We start from the raw sequence: 21,757 nt of genomic DNA on the forward strand, positions 1-21,757 counted from the left end.
CTGCCTCTCCAGCACTGGAATTACAGGCTCACACCATTGTGCCTGGCTTTTTTTGCAGGGGGATCAAACTCAGGTCCTCATGCTCTCAGAGCAAGCACCTTACTGATGGAGCCATCTTCCTGCCCCAAGCCCAACTATTGCTTCCTAAAGGACTCCAGCATTCCTCAGCTGAGAAGCAGCAACAAACGGCTATCTGCAGGACCACAGAAAGAACTGTGTTATCATAACGGCACACTGAATCCTTTCTTTCAAATCAAGTAAAACATCTTAGAACTTTCTGCTATTGATTATTGATGTCTGAGACAGGCAAGACTGCCAGACTATGGTGCCATCATTATTACATCTCCAATGGCAATTCAACCATTCCACTTACATAGCACTTTCCACCTTAAAGCACTTCACAAACATTAACTAATTAATCTTTATACTCTCTGGGGAAGCCACAGACATTCTAGAAGAGACAAGGCAGAAAGCAGGCCAACCCAACATCCTCAAACCTAAGCTTGGTACACCCTCCTCTGAGTCTGTTTTTACTAAAAACACTGAATCAAAGGGTTCACAAGGGAAGGAGTGGGCTCCTCTGTTAAAGAGACAGTAGGGGCAGCCTTCTAGGGAGAAAGCACTGTCCTAAAACACTAGCCCAATGACGCCTCGTGACTCTGACTTAGATTACCAAGATAATTAAATGACCTGAGAAGTCAAAGAAATTAATTGAATCCAAACAGCGGGTGAGAGGATCAAGGCTTAAACCAATGGGGCAGGCAGAGATGGCCCGGTGGTTAAGAGCACTTGGTTCCCAGCACCCATATCAGGTGACTCACAACCACCTGTACATCCAGCTCCAAATGATCTAATGCTCTCTTCTGACCTCTAGAGGCACCTGCACTACATAGCACTCACACATCCACATCCCCGCACACACACTAAAATCTTTTTTTAAAGGATGTCTACCTTCTGACCCCGAGTCTGATGGTGTCTACAACAATGATGTCCACATGCAAGGAGGCAGGGCCCTGCTCTGTGTGCCTTACAGCTCCTCCCGCCAGCAGGCCCTCCCAGAACACCATGCAGAACTCAGGACTCTAGCTGCATTTAACACTTAAACTGTGACTTTATGTTACCTAGAGTAAAAGAAAGTAATCTACACACACACACACACACACACACACACACACACACACACACACACAAATCTCATCAGTGTGCAGCAGACAGACATATGCCCCAAGCTGAAGCTCAATGTCAAATACAAGGAGATCGGATCACGGAGTTAACAAATGAACATTTTCCTTGGAGTAAAGAATTATGTATTACGATGATTAAGAAATAGATATATTAATGTCATCTAAAAAGTATAGGTATGTGTCTACAGATAAATGATACCTGAGAGAGAAATGCCAAAACAGCTCAAAACGAAGTCAGCGGGTGACAGCTGCTTTAAAGGCGTGGCCATGGAAGACTCAACACGGACGACAGACAAGCACAGCAGAAAACAGCAGGGGCCGAACGAGCCTAAGTCCTGCAGAGAACATCCAGGGAGAACCCCATTCAAGCTGGGACTTGGAACTGTCTCTGGTAATGGGATAAATGCCATTAAAGGTGAACTTCTGGGTAAGAAAGGAAGCTAGAGAATGAGGAGGATCTGGAGGAACAAGAAAGAGATAAGCAATGTGATGCAGAGAAATCCACAGGCCCCATGTGGAGCAGGAGCAGGAGCCCGGGACAGTCTGGGCTACAGGACTGCCAGGCTCACCTGGGCACAGGGAAAGAATAAGTAGTCCCTAAACTCAGTCTCGCCACCCTTTATCAGTGGTAAGGTTTTTCAGCCAACATATGTACTTTCCGTTATTTTATTAAAATGTACACTGTGTCTCACCATTTATAAATTGTGGTTATGTCCTTATTTAAAAATATACAAGATAAGCCCAGCATGGTGGCTGATCCCTGTATCTGCAGCCAGGGGATTGGTCTAAGGTAGAGGCAAGCTTGGGTGGGCTGCACAGGGAGTCACAGGCTCACCTGAGCTACAGTGTAGACCCTGTGTAGGTGCATGCATGTACATAAAGAGAATAAAATGGACTCAAAAAGCAGAAAATTTAAAAGAACATGAGAAAACTTGAAAAGAAGTGGCGAGATTCACATCACACCCTGGTCCCTCACACTTACTGTAGAAACCACTGCAACTAGACCTGGGCAGACTATGGACCTAAAACAGGTATGGGGACTCCTGAAAGAATGTCTGGCTGGCAACCTGTTGGCAATGGACTGTCCATGTCGAGATGACAGTTGGCATCTACACTTCTGTGGCACCTATAGCACGCTGGGCACTGCTCTAAGTGCATCGTGTCTACATGCTTAGTGCACAGTGTCTGGTCCTCCACCCAGCTGAGAGGGAGGCAGAGATGTACTGACAGGGACACGCTGCCCGAACCTCAGGGGTGTTAAGTAAAAAAAGGAAACCAGCCTAGAAACAGAGCCTAGGATACACCAGGGCCTAAGGGTTGAAACCACAGGGAAAGGAGGAGAAAGAGAAGAACTGGCATGACTTGACCCGACACTAGAAGGCAAAGAGGAAGGGAAAGAGGAGGAGATAACCAGCACACTGAAATGCCAGCATTTCTGGACTGGTGGGAGGCAGTGGAGCCATTAAAAGTAGAAGGTGCAGAGATGCAAGAACAAGGGTCGGGCCTATAAAGGTCATAAAAACGACTTCATTAACAAGTTATTTAACTGTCCTGAGACCTTTTGCAAACATTTCATCAAACATCACATACTCTTAAGAGGGAGAAAGATAACCAGGCACAAAGCTGGAGGTAAGGTGGTAAGGTGTGGAGGTGCACACCTTTGAATTCCAGCACTGGGACGGCAGAGGCGGGCAGATCTGTGAGTCTGAGGCCAGGCCAGTCTACATAGTGAGTTCTAGAGCAGCCAGGGCTACCCATTGAGACCCTGTCTCAAAACAAACAAAAACGCTGAGGGATGGGGAGCCCTCTGCAGTCAGGAGGGGGTGGTAAAGCTCTGTCATCACCACCCCACCCCGCCCACCCCCCACTCTCTGCCCCACGGTCACAGTGGGTGCTGTGGCTGCTGCCAGGAACATAGCAACACAATGGAGCTCCTTCCAGGGAAGGGGATCTTAAGTGACAGAAAGAGGGTGAGAAGAACATCCACATTTTCTTAACACTCTGTCCCCAAAGGGAACAGACCACCACTGATGACATTAGCCAAAGGAAAATCCATGGGCCAGACAGAGACAAGGCCTCCCAACCTCTCTCTTCAACCCTCCCAATCCTATTACCCCAGGAAGCGAGGAGGCCTTCTGGAATGTGCACCTAGGACAGTCACTGTCAGCCTGGGAATTTGCTCTGGTGGTAATTGCCATTTTCTGGTGACTTATGTGTTCTGAGCCCTTGGGAGGAAGGTAAGGGTGTTAAACTCATCCTCTGCTCTTCTGTCTTAACTGAGCTTGGCCTTTCCCTAGGTTACATCAAATGGGGACAGCAATCTGTTTCCTGATTGTAGACGTCATGTGACCAGCTGCTTCAAGTGTCTGTTGCCTTGACTTCCCCATGGTGGTCTGTAATTTGAACTGTGAGCTAAAATAAAGCCTTTCTCCTTTGAGTTGTTCATGTAACAGTGTTTTATCCCAGTCACCTAAGAGTCACCCAGCATCATCCCCCGGGTTAGGCGCAGATGAAGAGGGGTTCGGGTGCCAGCAGGCACGCTAAGCAGCTTCCATCCCGTGTGCCCTGATGTTTTCCACAGGCCTCCACCCTCTATGCTCCTCCTGTCTCCCAAGTTATATCTGAACCCCACTCACCTGGTCAACTCCTACTCACCTTCACCCCTTAACCCAAACCAGATGTGTCTGCGCAACCACCTGGCGCACTCTGAGAGCATTTGTCTTAACAAAGAAATGTGCAAGCATTACAAGAGCTGTTGGGTTAACGCCTGTCTCCTCTAGAAAGCCAGCTCCATGCTGACAGAGATCGGCACAGAGTCAGTACTCAAGAAATACCTGCTTCCTAAGGGAACCTAACCATCTCTGCACTCCGCACGGCTCCTTCACCTCCACTGAGCTTTGCATGTTATCCCTAAGAATCATCTACAGAATTATCATAACAGCATCCCCTTGAAGGGCTACTTCAACGGCACTTTTGTATGAATCAGGCAGGCCCATGGTGGTTGTGGTGATTTGAGCAGGAATAGCCCCCACAGGCTCATATATTTGAATGCTTAGTCACCCGGGAGTGGAACATTTTTGAAGGATTCAGAGGTGTGGCCTTGTTGGAGGAAGTGTGCCACTGTGGTGGGGTGGGAGTGCTGTGAGGTTTCAAAAGGCCACGCCAAGCCCAGAGTCTCTCTCTCTACCTGCTAGTCAGGGATGCAGTCCTCAGTTACTGCTCCAGCACCTGCCTGCCTGCCTGCCGGCCACCATGCTCCCAGCCGTGATGATAATGAACTAAAGCTCTGAAACTGTAAGCCAGCCCCCAATTAAATACTTTCTCTTACAATAGTTGCCAAGGTCATGGTGTTCTTCACAGCAGTAGAAGTGACTAGAGCAGCTGTAATATGGCAATAGGAGTCAGTGTCACTATTACCCTCCCAAACTGAGTAACACAGCCCATCAAGGATGCCCATGGTCATACCCACAGTTGCTAACAGTCCATCCTGTCTTCTTAGCCAGCCCCACCCCTTAAGCAAGACTTAGAGACAAAGCCACTAATGATCATGAAGAACACTGAAGGCTCCATCATAGGACTTTGGATTGCTCACGTGCGCTCTCTCTGTCTGTCTGTCTCTGTCTCTGTCTGTCTCTGTCTCTGTCTCTGTCTCTCTCTCTCTCTCTCTGTCTCTCTCTTTCAGATTCAACATAGCGAGTGGCACACCAGAAGCCTCTGATACAGATCAACTAAAGCTGGGAAAACAGAAGAGATGGAAAGCAAGGTGAGCTGGAGAGAAGAGGGAAGGAGAAAGGGGAAGGAGGAATGAGATCAGAGGGGAGGGCAACAGAGGGGAGGGAAGGGAAAGGGAGGGGAGGGGAGGGAGCTTTGGCCAATGACTCATGAGACCAGAATCCTAAGCCCTGGAAAAGGTCCCTTCTCTCTAAAGCCCTACTTTCCACCCATGAAATGAAGAGGGCTCAAACAGATAACTTCTCAGACATATGCAAATATAAAACTTCAATAGTGATGGCTAAAATTCTTCAGGGTCAAATGAGTGATGTCCTACTTCATTTTATTGACACCCTGAGACTCTTCAGTCTGATCAGCGTCATAAAATGAGACACTCACTCTAATTTTAAAGGCCATCTATATAGTTGACAAATCAAATAAAAATTGAGACAACGATAAACCCTAATTTTAGTAAAATTTCCAAAGTCACATTATGAACAATCTGACGTAAGAGAGGTTAATACAAGAATACAACTTTTGTTCGTGGTTTTCTCAACTGCAAAGGCAAGGCAACCCTGCAGAGACGACAGGAGAAGATGACATCGTGGGGAGAATTCACTTATCAGGAATGGACTCTTGGGCTGGGGGGGGGGGGTAGCTGTTGGTAGAGTGCTTGCCTAGCATGCATGAGGCCCTCAGTTTGATTCCTACATCACATAAAAGCGGGGCGTGTCTGCAATCCCAGCACAAGGGAGACGAGGGCATGAGGAGCAGAAACTCAACCGTTCTAGGTTACACAGTGGTTTGAGGCCAGCCTGGGCTACGTGAGATGATAACTCTGGATCTGCTTTGGTGATAGCTGCCACCCCCACTTCACAAACAGGTCACACAGGTTACATGACCTGATCAAATCACACAGCTAGCAAATGGGGAAGCATCAGGATAGTAAATCAACTATTTTGAAGGCATTTACTGCATACCATCATTATACAGATTGTCACAATTAACCCACAGAAGCACCCAACGAGCAGGCTGACCCTCAAATCTGAGACGAAAAAATAAATACCCAGAGAGAGGTTTGGTCTTAGACTCAGAGCCAGCAGCTGTCATGGCAACGTGAGGATGGGACCAGTCACCTGGCAGCCAAGGCAGCGTCCTTAGTCACTGCCCTACGAGGACACACAGGCCCATCTGACCCCGCTTCACTTTTCATAGGCACACTGCCCCTTCTCAGGTTGTTCAGAGTCCCAAAGACACACACCTTGGCTAGAGGCGCAAAGGGAGCCAGGTTAGGGAGTGATCTTCATTCTTTGCCCATATGGCAAAGAGCAGAGTCCCACAACACACAGGCATTACAGAAAGCTTCTCCATTTTCACCACTGGCTTCAGTAGCCACCGAATCAGAAGTCAGGATGGACCAGACTGGGTTGCAGGCCCAAATACCACATGCAGGGTCTCGAACAAAACCAGGAAAGAACAAAGCTTCAGGCTGGTGGAAGGCCTCTGAGGAACCTCTAATCCCAACTCATTTAGTGGCTTGCCTTCTGGTCGGGCTAGAATGTGCAATGTCCCCAAAGACTCATGTGTTTGAACACTTGATCTTCGGTGTCTCGGAAGGTTGTGATGCTTTAGAGATTTGACTGAGCTGAAGGAAATGGGTTACTGAGCTGCCGGCCTCGAGGGGCAAAGCACTGCCTGACTCTTGGCCTGAGCTCTCTGCTTCCTGGTCCACAGAGATGTAATGGTGCTGAAAGCATCCCATAGTACAGACCCAGCCACTTCAGCCACCATGCCATCCCCCACCACGATGGACTGTATCCCCTGAATGATGATACGGAAGAAACACTTCCTCCATACCAAGTGCTGCACTGAACAGACAAAACTCACTCCCCTCACGGAGCTCCTATTCCAGTGGAAGAGCCACAGTTAAACCCACAAAACATGCACACAGGGAATTATTTTATGAACTAGTAAGAAATAAGGTGGGAACAGCGAGCAGGCAGTTTGAGGAGCCCCAGGACAGGCACCAACTTCTGGCTGCATGCTTGGGCTTCTCCTACAGCAAACCACGTTTTCTGACCTCCTCCCTCCTCCCTCTTCCTCCATCCTGTTCCTCTTCTTCCTCCTCTTCCTTCTCTCTTCTTTAAAAATTGCTTGTCTAGCTGACATAAAAATTGTGAATGTTGGTAGCATATCACATGATCAAACATTCTGTAGTGTTCAAATGCCACCTTTCTTTAAGGAAGAGACCTAAACTTGGAAGCCTCAGCCAACCCATACAGCAGTAACAGTTACCTCTCAGGCCCATGATAAAAGGCAGCCGATAAACAGAAGTCAGGTCATCAAGCTCTGTGAAGTCTTTACTAGGTCCTTGGGGGTCAAGGGTAGCGGTATAACAGCACATGAATCTGCTGGCCACACCTAGAAGCCACTTAGCACCAGAAGAAAATGCCCTGATTGAGGCCAGTGCCTCTGCAGATGTTTCCCAACTCATTCCATATTCAAACACCACAGCTTCTTCCAACACTTTTAGATTCTTATTAATAACACTTTAAAATGTAGATTGCCGCCTAATCTTAGCTGTGTAATTAAAAAAAAAAAATAATCTTGCTTCTCTCCCTCCCAGCATGAAAGGAAACTATACCCTCAGGGCTTCTGCAGCTAAGAATCACACCCCAGCAAAGCTAGGAGGAGGCTGGGGGGGGGGGGGGATCCTGAGCGCTGAAGGCAGGAGGCAAGGCTCAGCACTTGATCTTCCAGAAAGAGAAGCTGAGGCTAAGGAAGTGAAGGAGCCTCCAAGGACACGGATGTGCTGGCAGAGCCTGGGCCAGGGCCCCAGTCCACTGCTGCTTCCCAGCGGCCTCCCCACTAACCAGGAAAGTAGACTGGAAGAGGGCTTCGGAGAATAGGTATGGAGCCCACGTGAGGGAGTCCATCCAAGGACAGAGCCCTGCTCATCTGATAAAGAGCTACTGGTTTGGAATTCTCAAGGGCTCATGGGGGCAAGGCTCAAAGTTCTTCACTGTTAGCCCAGCCTCACACACCATCACGCAAGAAGGGACCTCAGAGCACTCCCTACCCAGTCAACCCAGGAAGGAAGCCATGAGTTTTCCCAAGGTCAAACCGGGCAAATCTAAGAAGAGAAGCAAGGCTTCCCTGAGTCCCAGCACGTGCTGTCCAGAGCTTCAGAGAAAACTGCCAGTCAGTCTCTCCACGCTCTCATACCCACCTCAGTCCATTCCCAGGAAGACTCCTGGTCTTCTCGGCAGGGAAGAGCAGGGAGGTGAGATCCATGTGTCCCCACTCACTGCCCGTGTCCTAAGAATGGCTACTTGGGAGGCCCAGGGACTGCACAATGGAAAGACACATACTCTCCCCTTCAATCCTTTCCAAGTTATCCTCTCCATACCCAGGCATGCATGCCCCCAGCCCTGGGCATCACCCTCAGTCTTTGTCCGTTAGAAATACCCTATCAGCAGTTTTCATCTCTGAAGTTTAAAAAAAAAAAGAGAGAGAAGGAAAGAAAAATGGCCAAGGACTGTGCCCAGCTGCCAGGGACGCCATTATCTCCACTAATGACAGGGACTCACAGAGCCACAGCTGAAGGTTAGAGCTGGGAGGCTGCAGCCTGCGCATGCAGAAAAGCGCTGGGGGTCCCCCAGCAACAATCACACAGCTCTCCACACAGCCCAGCCTGAGGCCTCATTCTGTACAAGGGAAGAGTGGGCTAGAGCCAGGGAAGGCTACAGAGCATACCCACTGTGTGAGGAGCAGCATCGCACTTCTGAAAACTCAAGAGATCCCCCTAGATACATTACCTATACCCCCAGCTCCCCCAAGGACAGGCTTTCTATAAATGAGAGACCTAATTAGGATCTTCCCATTGGGAAGACAATGGTTGTGCCCATTGTTTGAGTGTGCAAAAATTCCCCAAGGTAAGAACAGAGAGAGGGAGGAGCCCATCTTGCGATGCCAATTTGTGATCAACCAGTGAGAACTTCTGTGGACATGACTTCATATGGTGCCTCTTTAAGTTATTCTAACCTCAACCTTGGACAACTGTCCTGGGTTCTCTAAGAGAGATGAGTATAAAAGATGTAGTACAGGCCCAACAGAGCTGAGCAACAAGGCAGTCTGCCACTGTCAGTGGCCTGGGGGACTTGCCTCAGCAGGGGCAGCAATAGGGATCACCACACGGGCCACTGAGAACCCACTGTGTGTAAGGACCCACTAGAAGCTTTGGAGCTCCAGACATTTCAAAGAAGGGGCTTGGGAGAGGCTGGGACAGAGGCCCACCGTGGGCTGGTGGGTAGTGTGCCCAGCACAGCACTACATTCATAGGGCTTGTCTGAAGGTCCATGGTGGGGCAGCCTGCCCTCCCTTGTTGATCTGCTCTGCTCTCTGGTCCCATTTGTCCCTCAGGCCTCAGAATAAACCTCCTTTACCAGCAGCCAATCTGCCAAGAACCTCCGAATCACTGGTACAACTTGTGTAAAATCCGGGCACCGTTTTAGACTGTCTCACCCGGTGGCCACCTTTGGTCCCAACAGAAGCCATCAGCAGCGGAGCTGCAGTGGCTTCCTCAGAGAGGATGACTTCTCCATGCCTGCGGACTGAGAAAGGTACCTGCTATTCCGGAGTTTTCCTGTCACAGGCTCAGCTCCAACCAAATCAGTGAGGTGCTGTTACTACGGGCCATCTGCCAGGACCCGGAAACAGCATTGTTACATAAGGGGCTCGGATAATGAAGTTTATTAAACTACATTCTGCCTCCGCCTCCAGAAAGGAGACAAAGCATTTGAAGCCTCCCTGTAAAGGGGCAATGTGGAGAGTAGAGAGGTGTTGGACAAGGGCCACTGGGTTCTAATCCTGGCTCTGCTGTCCCTTAGCTGTGGGAACATGGGGACAAGCCATCTTTTCCCTAGGCCTCTGGTTTTTTTCAAATTAAAAGAGAGAGAGAGAGAGAGAGAGAGAGAGAGAAAGAGAGAGAGGGAGGGAGAGAGATGGATCCTCGGACCATAAAAATTCTATATTTTCACCAAAATGGCAAATAAATAAACAAGCTAAATAAATAAACAAGCTTACACCTTGAGCAGTGGCAGATGGGAAAGAAGGATGTGCAGAGAAGAAGCAAAAGGTCAGAGCCTTCCATCAACCAGGCAGGAAGGCCCCAGTGGACTCATAAAAGTATGGCTGGGAACTGGCACTGGACAGCACACGGGCCCTTCGCATGCAGCACCTTGTGCGACCCTCACAGTTGTAAAGATGATGGTGACCCTCAGTGCTGACACTGAGCAAAATGAGGTCTAGTAACCAGGAGAGGTGACCCCTTTCTCTGACCCTCCCTCTAGTTCCTCTCCCGTCAAATGGGACAGAGATGTTGGATGTAAATCCTACCAAATGATTGACCTTCTTGATAAATGAGGGATCTCTTCTCACACACCTCTACCTCTTCAGGGAGCTGCTGGGAGAAGCCCTAGAGATGCTCATTTTCAACTCTTTACTAGATGCTTCAGAGGCCCCAGTGAGAAGGCTCGGTGGGTAAAAGCACCTGCTGCCGAGTCTGAGGATGTGAATTTGATCCCAAGGAGTCATACTGTAGAAGGAAAGACAGACAGACAGACAGACAGACAGACAGACACACAGCACACACCGCACACACAAAATAATAAAACGTAATTTTTGAAATGAGAGGTAATGTGATAGCTTGCTAAATGACCAGAGGACAGACGACAGTCCAGGAAATCAGGTGATTCCAGTCCCAGCCTGTGTCATGGATACTAATGGCTACCCCACTTTGGGGGAAAGGGCTCCCCTAAGAGTCCAGTGCACCTAAGACTTGAAGCAGAGAGCAAGGATGAGGCCTGGGCAGAAGAGCCTGTAAGAGCCAGAATCAGGGCCCTCCTTGTGCGATTCCTGATTATCACAGACCCAGTTCCTCACAGGAACCCCTACCGTCTCCTCGCAGCACGAGGACACACTCCACTACACCCAGATGTGTCTAGTGACCTTCTCACCTTGCCTGGCCCACACCCAGCAGTCGTCCATCTTCTGCCTGCCTGGAATGCCCTCCCAGCCTAAGTCAATGTAAGTATTTGTGTGAGGGGATGCAGGAAGAGACTATGAATAAACGAACAGCACACCCCTGTGAAGCAAAGAAGTTAGTGATCATGGCTGCTTTCATTTTATAGGCAGAGAAATGCAGGCCCAGAGAGATTAAACGACTTGCCCAGGGTGCCAGCAACTGCAGACTGGAACTTGGAGCTTGCTCCTCAGAGCTTCCTAAGATAAAGTCATTCTCAGATTGAAAAAGAGCCGATTCCTCCAAGATTCTTCAAACTGGGCCACTGTCCTCTTGGCACACACTGAGGACACTTTAAGGAACTGGCTGTCACTGATTACAGAGAGCTCCAGAGGGACAGGCAAGGTCTCCAAGAAAGGGCAAAGCATGGTGTCATGTGTCAAGAACCTAAAAAAGACGACAAAATTACAGCCTGGCCACTTAATGCTCACTTGGAGAGCTCCTGGAACAAATCAATCCTCACCAGGAAAGAGAGCGTTCCTTGAATGGCTCCCAAGCCCTCTGCCAGTGACCTCTGAGCCCTTCCCAGGGCTGGTGGCCTTACCGCAACTCTCCTTCTTCCGTCAGCTTCGGCGGCTTCCATCTAGGAAACCGTGAAGGGCTGAATGCTGGCATCCTCCTAAACCAGACGCCTAACGTGACGGTGTAAGGAAGCCGAGCCTGTGCAAGGTGCCTGGGGCATGACCAGAATCGGGGCTCTTTCCTCGGCCATGCCATGGGAAAGAAACGGCTGCCTACGAACCAGGAAAGTAGACTCAGAGAGAACAGCACTTTGGCAAGACTGTTAAGACTCTGGACTGTGGGAAATAAGTTGTTATTTCTAAGCCATCCAGTCACCTAAATGAAGACGACCATTTGCTACACACCCAGGGAGATCGCACTGAGGGGAAATAACAAGCCATGAAGTGAGATCAAACAGCTTCGTTTCTTAAGTAATGACGATGCTATTGTAGAAAGGCCGCTCAACCCCACAAAGCCCTGGACTGCATCTGGAGTGCAGGGGCAAGGATCCTCACTCAGGAGACCAAAAGAAATCTGCAAGCGGCAAACCAGAACTGGGCAGTGTATGAAGGGTGCCTGGTCCCTCCCCCAGCCTCACCCTCTGGGGTGTTACTCTCTGCAGTCTGTCTCCAGCAAGGCCTTGAAACAAGCTGTCTCTTGGGTATTGGGTGCTGAAGGACAGCCCCAAAGTTCATCCACAACACAGCCTCTGGGAGGAGAAGTAATGAGAGAAGGACTGGTCAGAATGGAGGAGAGTCTTGCTGTGTGTAGTAGAGTGGGGATCAAGAGCCAAAGAAATCTCCATCTATACTGTCCCCACCGTTTCGGGCTCAGATCCAATCTCTGGTTCTCCTATAGAGCAGCAAGCTAAAGAGGTCACCCCAACCTCAGTTCCTTTCATAAGCAAAGATTAGCAAGGACTTGAGGTGGCCTCAGCTCTGACCTTGCTAATGCTGACTCCGAATGCTGTCCCCAGCTTCCTTGCCTCCAAGGCCTGCCTTTTGCTGCCATCTGGTGGCCCGAAGGCCCTGCTGCCCTCGGCTTTAGCCAAGGCCTGGAACAAGCCCCTTGGATGACCATACCTATTCCAAAGGTGGCTCTTGCTTCAGCTTCGGGTGGACACGCCCTGCACTGCTCCAGACCACAGATCGATGGGTATCCCTTGGCAAACACAAGAACAAAAAACCAATGCCGGGTTTTCACCTCTGCAGCTGGAGACTGATCTCTCTGAAGAGAGAGGAAGTGGCCTGCCCCAGGTTGCCCAGCAGCCTGGCTCCCGGGACAGCACACAATTCCGCTTCACCACAATGTTTAGGGTGAGTGGGCATTTCCAAATCAAACCAAAGTTAGCCCAGCGCTGGGGAAGGAAGGAAACAAACTGTCAGCACTGCTTGCAAACCCAGAGAAACAACACCATGAGTAAGGGGCACTACCTGGAAACTCACTGGAAAACACTGTCATCCGGGGACCTTGAAAGGATGATGGCAGGAACATTGCAGGGGCTTCCTGGGACAGTCCCAGGGCCCCACCACAAGCTAGGTCCTAGGCTAGGTAGACATCAGCTGGGAGAAGAAAGATAGGAGCAGCCATGTATGTGTGCATAGTTCCTGCCCTCCACCGCACACCCCAGACATGAGCTGCTCTGGTCAGGACCACATCTATTCTTCTCTGACTCCAGGCCTCACTGCACCCGGCCAGAGGAGCTCTGGAAGGGTACGCTGCTAGATCCCTTGGGTTGACAGGATGCACCTGCTCTTTAGAGGGCCTACTTCTCAAACCCTTGGCTCTGCCTGCGGCCATCTTCTTCTGTGCTTTATAATGCAGGCGAAAAAAGCAATGTGTGTCTTCACATAGACCACTTGGCTATCCTCATCTCTCTCATCTCACATCTACAATGTATTTACTTTTCGTAGAGTGCTTTCCAAAGTACTTTTCCTTTCAAATGCTAGACTCTGAATCCCACACACAGACCAAGGCTCCTCCAGGGAATGTAATCAAACAATGCTTCCCTCTAGTGGCTAGATGCAGTCTTTACATCCTCCCAACTTGGCAAGCTAGGCTCCCACTATCCCACCCTGCTCTGGCCTTCAGCCAAAGGTGCCCAACCCCAAGGAAGATCAAGTCCAGGAACCAGCTCAAGCCCTCAGCCGGCTCCTCGGGAGTGAAGAAATTCTGTCTTCAGGAACAAATGTACTTTGGAGCGCTGAGACCTTTTATGACTTTCAACTCCCCTCTGCAGATGAGGAAACAAAGGTTCACGGATGTCCAGAAGAGCCCAAGCTGATCAAGCTGACTCATGACTGAGCCAAAAATAGAGGCCACTTTCCCGCCTCCTGATACAGCTGTTTCCCTCTTGTCCACGTGACCTCTCAACTGAGGTCCAGGGGAGAGACTTGTCAAGGACAGCCATACTGCACTGTAAGGGGATAGTCCCATGGCCTGAGGGGTGAGCCATTTCATTTTAACTTTCAAATAGTGTTTATGAGGATGTAATCAGATTGTACAATCTGTCCATCCACGTGGGCACTCCCCCTGCCCCTCGACATACATGATAAAGTATAATTCCAACTTTTTTAAAAAGTCACAATGGCTGCAACCTCTCACCAGCCACATGGAAGAAGGAAGCCAGAGAGATTTAAGAGTCTTGCTCACACAGAAAACAAAATGTACTTTATTCTAGCCCATGAGAGATAATAAACTGGTATATTTCTTCCTAGTCTCTTCAAAACATGAGTTAAAATTAGGAACTACAGTATGAGGCTATTCCTCTGACATGAAACCTCCTTCTAAAATACTTCCCTAAATGACAGTACGATGTCCCAGCATGCGGCTATGCTGTAGGTCTTTTAACCAATCATTTCATTTGTTTCGTCATTGGAAATTAGGCTGCTGTGCACGGCATGATAATCACTGTCTGAACATCTCTCTCTATGCTGATTATTTCCATAGGCCAGTTTCATTTCTCACAGAATAGAATTTTGGACCTGGGACAGCCATAAACCTAACAGGACCAGCAAGATGGCTCAGCAGGTAAAGGCATCTCCAACCACCTCAACCTGAGGCAATCCCCAGGTCCCACATGGTGGAAGCTACCCTCTGGCCTTTACACTGATGCTGTGACATGCACCCCCTGCGGTCCCCAACACACGCAATAAAGGATAGAAAAAAAAAATCCCAAAAGGTCATAATATCTGAGAGCTCCTAGTGGCACATGGTAAAAGAGGAGCCAGAGGGCTTCCAAGTCTTACCAGAGGAAAGGAAAAATCAAGAAAACCGACTTGTACACACTCCACCTATTAAAATGTGACCTTCCCAAAGCCCAACCACAACTGCTTCCTTGCCCTTCCCTCTGGACACCATCTCTCCTGAAACCCTAGAGCCCCTGGTGTCTCGGCCGCTCCTCTGGCCTCCTGCCACACTCTCTTTATTCGTCTTCTAAATATTTAATTTGGTCATCCAACCACAAGCTTCCTGAAGGTAACTCTGGACTTCAGTGCCCCCTCCATTCCATAGCAGAGTACAGCGTCCCCACAGTCGCATCCTACAGCCAAATGCTAAAGGAGCCAAGAGAACTAAATGTCCTTCCTGGGTGCTTGGGACGAGGGAGGACCACTGGCCAAAGCTAGAAAAACGGCTCTGCTTTGGAGAGTAAAAGCAGCTCAGTTACGGAGTTAGAGCATTCTGAGATATAGGCGGACAAAAAGAATGAGTTCAAGCGTAAGCTCCGTCCATCCACATGGACCAGAGCAAGGCAATCCATCGGAGACTCACCTGTGAAGTTAGGATCAGAACACTCAGCTTGCCAACTTGCTATGGGAAAATGTCTGTGAACACACTTCATAGTGATTTACAGAGCCAGCAGCCCATGGAGTTGCTGTTGTACTATCAGGAAGGGAACAACACTGCCTCTGGGAACCCCGGCATGGCCTCCTATACCTTGCCCCAGGTTCTGCTCCACACACATATACACTTGCGGGAGGGCATGCTCTTCTTCGGCGGGAAGCAAGGCTTTCTGGAAGTGCAGGTTCCTGTATGGAAGGAACCAAGCCTGCCCAGGCTCTTGGATTTACATCATCCACATCTCACCATCTCTGAAAAACTTGACTGAGAGTCATGAGGCTTGAGTTCTGGTCCTACTCCTTCGCCCATTCCCTGTGCCTCCCCTTCCTGGTTCCTCGGCCTCCCCATTTCCAAACTGAGGAGGGAGGTGAGGCCAAATAATGTGCATTCTCGTCCCTGGTGGGCAGGCTAGTTTCAGGGTAAATGCTAATGGCTTTTGTAATAAGCACATGACCCACTTCAAAGCTGTCCTCCGGGTTCCATTTGACTCTCAACTGTAGGGTTTTCAAAGTTCTAAAGCTCAAGCCAAGCATCACAAATTCCAAAACACCTGCTTTAAATAGACCCATAAGGTCAGAACCTCCCTGAGGTCCACTGAGGTTTCACGATGCATGGCCCCAAAGAAGGAATAATGTATAAGATCCCTATTCTAGAAGGGATCTTGGCCCCAAAACAGAAAAATCAGCATTGGGTATATTTATAAACTCCGTTCAGTGTGAAGCAATGTGGGCTTGGATTTCACTGATGCTCAAACATCAAATGCGATCAAGAATTTCTTGGTCTGTGATTCCTTAAGAGAGTAGCTAAGAGGTGGTCCTGTCCACATATGCTTCCTGTCTTTAGAGAAATATGGAAAGTATCTCAATTAAAAGACTATTACTAAGGGGAGGTGGGTAGAGAGATGGCTTAGTGATCAAGAACACTTGCTGCAGCTGGACTGTGGTAGTGCACGCCTTTAATCCCAGCACTTGGGAGGCAGAGGCAGGCGGATCTCTGTGAGTTCGAGGCCAGCCTGGTCTACAGAGCTAGTTCCAGGACTACCAAGGTTACACAAAGAAACACTGTTTCAAAAAACCGAAAGCAAACAAAGAACACTTACTACTTTTACAGAGGACCCAGGCTTGGTTTCTAGCACCTACACAGTGGCTCATAGCCATCTATAACTCTACTTTGAGAGGATCCAACCTTTTTTCTGAACACAGGCACACACATGGTACATACATACACACACACACACACACACACACACACACACACACACACACACACACCTACATGTAGGTAAAACACCACTGCACATAAAAATGAATAAGTCTAAAAGAAAAATTCTCAAGAATATTACTAAGACTGGGAAGGACATCAAGGAAAGAGGTGAGATGTCCTAGGCAGCACCACTGATCTGAGTGAGGTTCCAGGGCTGCTTCCAAGTCTTGTTTCTCCGCTTGGTTTTAGTTTTCTCACCTTCTGGGTGAGGAAGACGCTTCCTCCATCTCTGACTCTCTCTAATACCTGATACTCCAGGTCTTTCTTGGGTGACACAGAAGAGTAAAGAATGTCAAAGAATTCTCTGCACTTGGCTTCATGTTTTCAATCCATATCCCTGTGAGACCACAAGTCTACTTTGGGATGCTGCATGGTTCAGGGAAAGCTTCCAGCCTCCGGAAAGCAAAGAACCCTGAACATTCTGACCAACCCCACAATAACATTTAGAACCTGTGAAGAGCATTCCCTTGAAATTCTAACAAATTGCCAGCAGCCAGCACTTGGCATTTGTAAGCACTGATGTCTCCACACACCTCAGGATAACGCAGAATCAACCTGCTCCTATCCAGAGGCACTCACAGGGACCGCTGCTCACGGAGAAGAAACACGGCTAGTCCAGGGAGGGCTGAGGTTTCCAAAAGGGCAGAGAAAGCTGATGTGACTGAGCAGGTGGGGATGGGGGTCCAGTCCTGTGCTTTACCACGTCACTACACAGAATCCTCATGCCAGGTTGGCAACTTCCCCTCCCCATTCTTCCAGTGTGGGAAGATGTCTGCAGCAGCTGGACTTATCTATGTGCACATGTCGGCTAACAACCTCCCAAATGACAAGTGCTGGGCTAAGAATTGAAGGGCCAATGGCAAGCGAAAATAAACACATCACTTGCTCTCATGGAGCTTATTAGTCTCATGGGAGGAAGAATTAGTTAAAGAATCCACAGCTCAGTTGGTAGAAAGCCTGCCTAGCATGTGTGAAGCTGTGGGTTCACTCCCCGGCACCCCCAAAACTGGGAGCACTTAGGGGAAGGAAAGAGGATCACAAGTTCAAGGTCAGGTGACCCTATCACATAAATAAACAAATAAAACAAAGGGAGGGTCACAGTACCACGAGGATAAAAGTACCAGGGCAACCATGGTGGTGATCTACTGGGTACCAGAGGGGAGAAGCGGGGGAACAGGGTAGAGCCACACATAAACCCAGGTCCGTCTGATATCAAAGCCATGCTTTTATGTCTCTTACCATTTACTCATTCACTGGATGCTGTGGGATGTCTTTCTGTATGCTGTGAATATGTGCTGTTATGATTGGTTAATAAAGAATTAACTGGCCTATGGCGAGTCAGGTTATAGTCAGGTGGGAAATCCAAGAGGGAGACAGGAAGAAAAAAGGCAAAGGCAGAGGAGACGCCATCCTGCCATCCAGGGAGCAGCATGTATGGGCATGCAGGTAAAGTCACAGAATACAGACATACAGATTAATAGAAATGGACTGAGTTTAGTTATAAGAACTAGCTAGCAAGAAGCCGGCCATAGGCCATACAATTGGTAATTAATATAAGCCTCTGAATGATTATTTTATAAGTGGCCATGGGACTGTGAGGCCTAGTGGGACCAGACAAAACTTACAGCTAGGTAACTAGCTACTGAACATCTACTGTGTGGCAGCCCCTGTGCCAGGGTAGAGCCACGAGTAAAATGAGTTCTTCTGGAATCTACAGCCCAGACATTAAGAAAATAAGACATATTCAAGTGCAGACTGGGAAAGAACCACAGTGGGTCCAGTTCAATAGGTAGAGTTACCCAGGAGGCCACGGGGGAGCCGCAATAGTCCAATAAAGCCCCTATAGCCCACCACATGTGGGTAAAAGACTTCAGGGAGCATAGTGTGTCAAGGAGTAGTACAGGCCTGTCCAGGCGAGGAGCCCTTAGTGCAGAAGACAGCATATTTCTGTCTTGCCACAGACCCTGTTAAAACAGAAGCTCTTCTAAAAACAAGACCAAAGAGTGAATCAGCTTAAATATCCCAACCTCAGGTGAGCATCACTAATGCAGACATTTTACAGCTAACTGGGACCATTCACAGATTCGTTTGTATCGACCACACAATCACACTATGTGGCAGACAGGAAGGTTTACTACCCTGCTTGAGAGCTGAGCAACTAGGATGTGGGAAATAGCTGAGACAAGGTCACCAAATGAGGCAAATACCCAACTCTGCCATCCAGCTTTGTATTACATCTCCAGTCAGGAAACGGAACATCTCTGTGAGACAGCTGCAGGTCACCGAGCCTGGATCAAGTCACCCAGGAGTCCCATGAAGTTCCTGAGAACAATGGTGGGGACATTAAGAAGCTCAGGAAAGGTTTCTAGAATGCAGCTTTACCAGCCTGAGACACAGGTACCCTTGCCAACTCTCCCAGATTAGAACAGGTCCTCCTGGCCTCTTTCCAAGTGCCTCTGACTAATACTGAAAAGTATTTTTCCACTGCAAACCTGCAGGCAGGCAGCAGACTCTTGAGAGAGGAGGGCAGACAGTGCATCCCCACTCCTGGACAGACCATCTGGGAAGTTATTCTGGTGCCATCCAAATGCCCTGGCCACACACCTGCCAATGGGGACGCTGGTCCCAGGCAGTGTGTCTCCACCTTGACAATTCAAGTACCTGAACTGCATACCCTTCTTGTACCAAGTGAGGGGGCACCTTGGCATCTTGCAAGGTTAGACTATTCAGCTGCATCTTTGACCTCCACCCACTGGGTGTCAGTAACAACCCCCAGCTGTCACAGCCAATAATGTCTCCAGCCATTGCTAATGTCCACTGCAGGACAAAAGTCACTTGTGGGGGGAAGGTTTAATCTTGAGACAGTGGAGAAGAAAGGCAAAGTGCCCTGTCCTGTTTCGTGTCTCTGGAGACATATGGTCACGGTACACAAACGCTTTGAGATCAGTACCACACAACAAATGCCCCCACATAAGCAGCTGTCTGCTGTTGTGGTCCTCCACTGGAGCTTCAGGAACAGACTCAAACAACTCCCTGTCGCACTCATGAGCTGCTTGTGACCCACAAGGGAAACTTGTTCCCATTACTGTGAGCAGCTGAGTCTGATTAAACGGAAATTCCGGGTGCTTCTTCTCAATGACATCGGACCGGGGCAAGGGCTGTCATGGCTGCTACAAGGAGCAGAGTGGTGAATCAGGATCCTCCCATTCACCCCCAATTCAGTAGAACACCAAGATATCCAAACACCCCAGCTTTTAACCATTCCTGACCTGGGAGAAAAGGGAACAGAGCGAGGTACATAGACAAGCAAGCTGAATTAGCAACTTAATTAAACAACTGAACTGTTACCAGAAAAACCATGCTCTCAAGTGGAGGTGGAAACATAGCTGAGCTTCCAGGCAGCTGGAGTGACTCAGCACCAGCAAGAACGCAGCTGCCAACCTCCTACCCCAGGGCTGGGCCCCCGGCCCAACATGAGGTCGGCTCCACTACAGCGCTTCAAAGAAGTACCACTTCTGTCTCTCCCAGTCAGCCACTTAACCAGGGACAGGGATTGCTCTCAGACTCACTCCTGGATGGTAGCATGGGTTTTTGCTGCACTGCGCCGGGTAAAGACTACCCATGAGCTGCCCACCTGTTAACACCTAATCACTCAGCCTGCTGCCACTCACGGTCTTGTGCTCTTGGCTCTGGGCCTGTCTGTCTGTCTCACACTGGAATGGTGCTGAATTCTGATATGGGTCTGCCTCTCCTAAGGGGCAGACATTTATGGGTGGATGAATGGATGATGGGCAAACAGAGATGGATGGATGGATGGATGGATGGATGGATGGATGGACAGACAGATGGACAAACAGATGAAGTTTTCTATCCCTATGTTCAAGCAACTGGAAGCTCTTTGAGGAAAGGAACAACTTTCCTCCAAATGGACAACACACCTTCCTGAGAACATCCCTTCACCTGGCAACATGGAGGTTACTGTGTATCATCCTTAGCCAGGCCACCATTTCAAAATGACCGTAACATTTTGGAAAGATCAATTAAAAGCATCGCAGACATGAACGCTCACAAATCTGTGAGTACAAATGCACATGGCATGTGTGACTTACCGAAGAGAGCTGAAGCTATGAGAAAACCTATGACAGCTGGAAACTTCTGGAAAAGTAGTCAATAGGTACTTGGGAGCCTGAGATGGAGCCAGCAAGGCCAGAGAGCTCCTGAGAACCCCTGAGGTTCAGAAGGCCTTGACATACTATCAAACTGTCTGAGAAACCGTAGATCAGCAGGGACTCCTAGAGAGCAGGAGTACGAGGCCATGAAAAACCAAAATCCAAGAAGAAAGGTTTATGATGGCCAAGAAAGACCCGACCTAAGGGAGCGATGGGCACCAATGGAGACTCAAGGAAAGGTGGAGATGCCCAGAGCTGCCAGGCATGGGGTGGCCCTGAGGAACAAGAGGGCTCCATCAGTCCACACAGAGCACCAGAGTCAAACTGGAGTTTAAATCAGAATGTCACACTGGCTACAACTCCAATACTTTCTGATGTTGCGTTAACTCAGAACAGGTGAAAATAAAAACAAAGCCATCTCTTCAGCCATGGCCAGGCAAGGACTCACCAGTACCTGGACCAACCTCCGGGTCGTGTTGGACGCACTCTCAAAACCTCAAGGACCCTTAGGAGCAGAACGAGCTCACCAATCCTGCCTTGACTTTCCAGGTGTAATCGAGAGAGGAAAGGCCACGTGGCTGACGGCAGGAGGTAGCAGGTCCTCCACTTTTCAGTACTTAAAGCCCCAACCCCAGTCCTTAGGCCCAAGTACTAGTGAGTGTCTGGACAAGTGCTCTTCCCAACCTCAAATTGTCTGTTGTACCCTCACCTGTCTGAGCAACCAGGTGTGTCCAGCCACTCCAGACAGCAGAGACCTTTTCATCCTGAAAGCAGCGTGCCTCTATTCTCTGAGGCAGAAGGAGGAACGCAGCCGGGGAGGCCAGTTGCCTGTGTTTGTTCCGGCCCCAGACATACAGCTCTCCTGTATCTGAAACAAAGGGGAATGGGCGGTAAGGAACATGACCCAGGAGGGTGGGGAACAACTCTGAAAAGAAACGGCTAAAAAGGAATTGTTTCCTACTTACACCACAGGATTTAGTGGAGCCATGCACAATACGAAATTTATG

General features: G+C 49.1%; 1 protein-coding gene across 1 annotated transcript in view; it reads right to left on the reverse strand.

Annotated features, from left to right (window-relative positions):
• Positions 1-21,757, reverse strand: part of Sergef (secretion regulating guanine nucleotide exchange factor) — a 214,906-nt gene that overhangs the window by 166,203 nt on the left and 26,946 nt on the right. Inside the window, 1 exon segment of the mRNA XM_059274441.1 lies at positions 21,460-21,618. Coding sequence (XP_059130424.1) covers positions 21,460-21,618 — 159 coding nt within the window.

Source organism: Peromyscus eremicus, chromosome 1 (genome assembly GCF_949786415.1).
Source record: "Peromyscus eremicus chromosome 1, PerEre_H2_v1, whole genome shotgun sequence".
NCBI lineage: Eukaryota > Metazoa > Chordata > Mammalia > Rodentia > Cricetidae > Peromyscus > Peromyscus eremicus.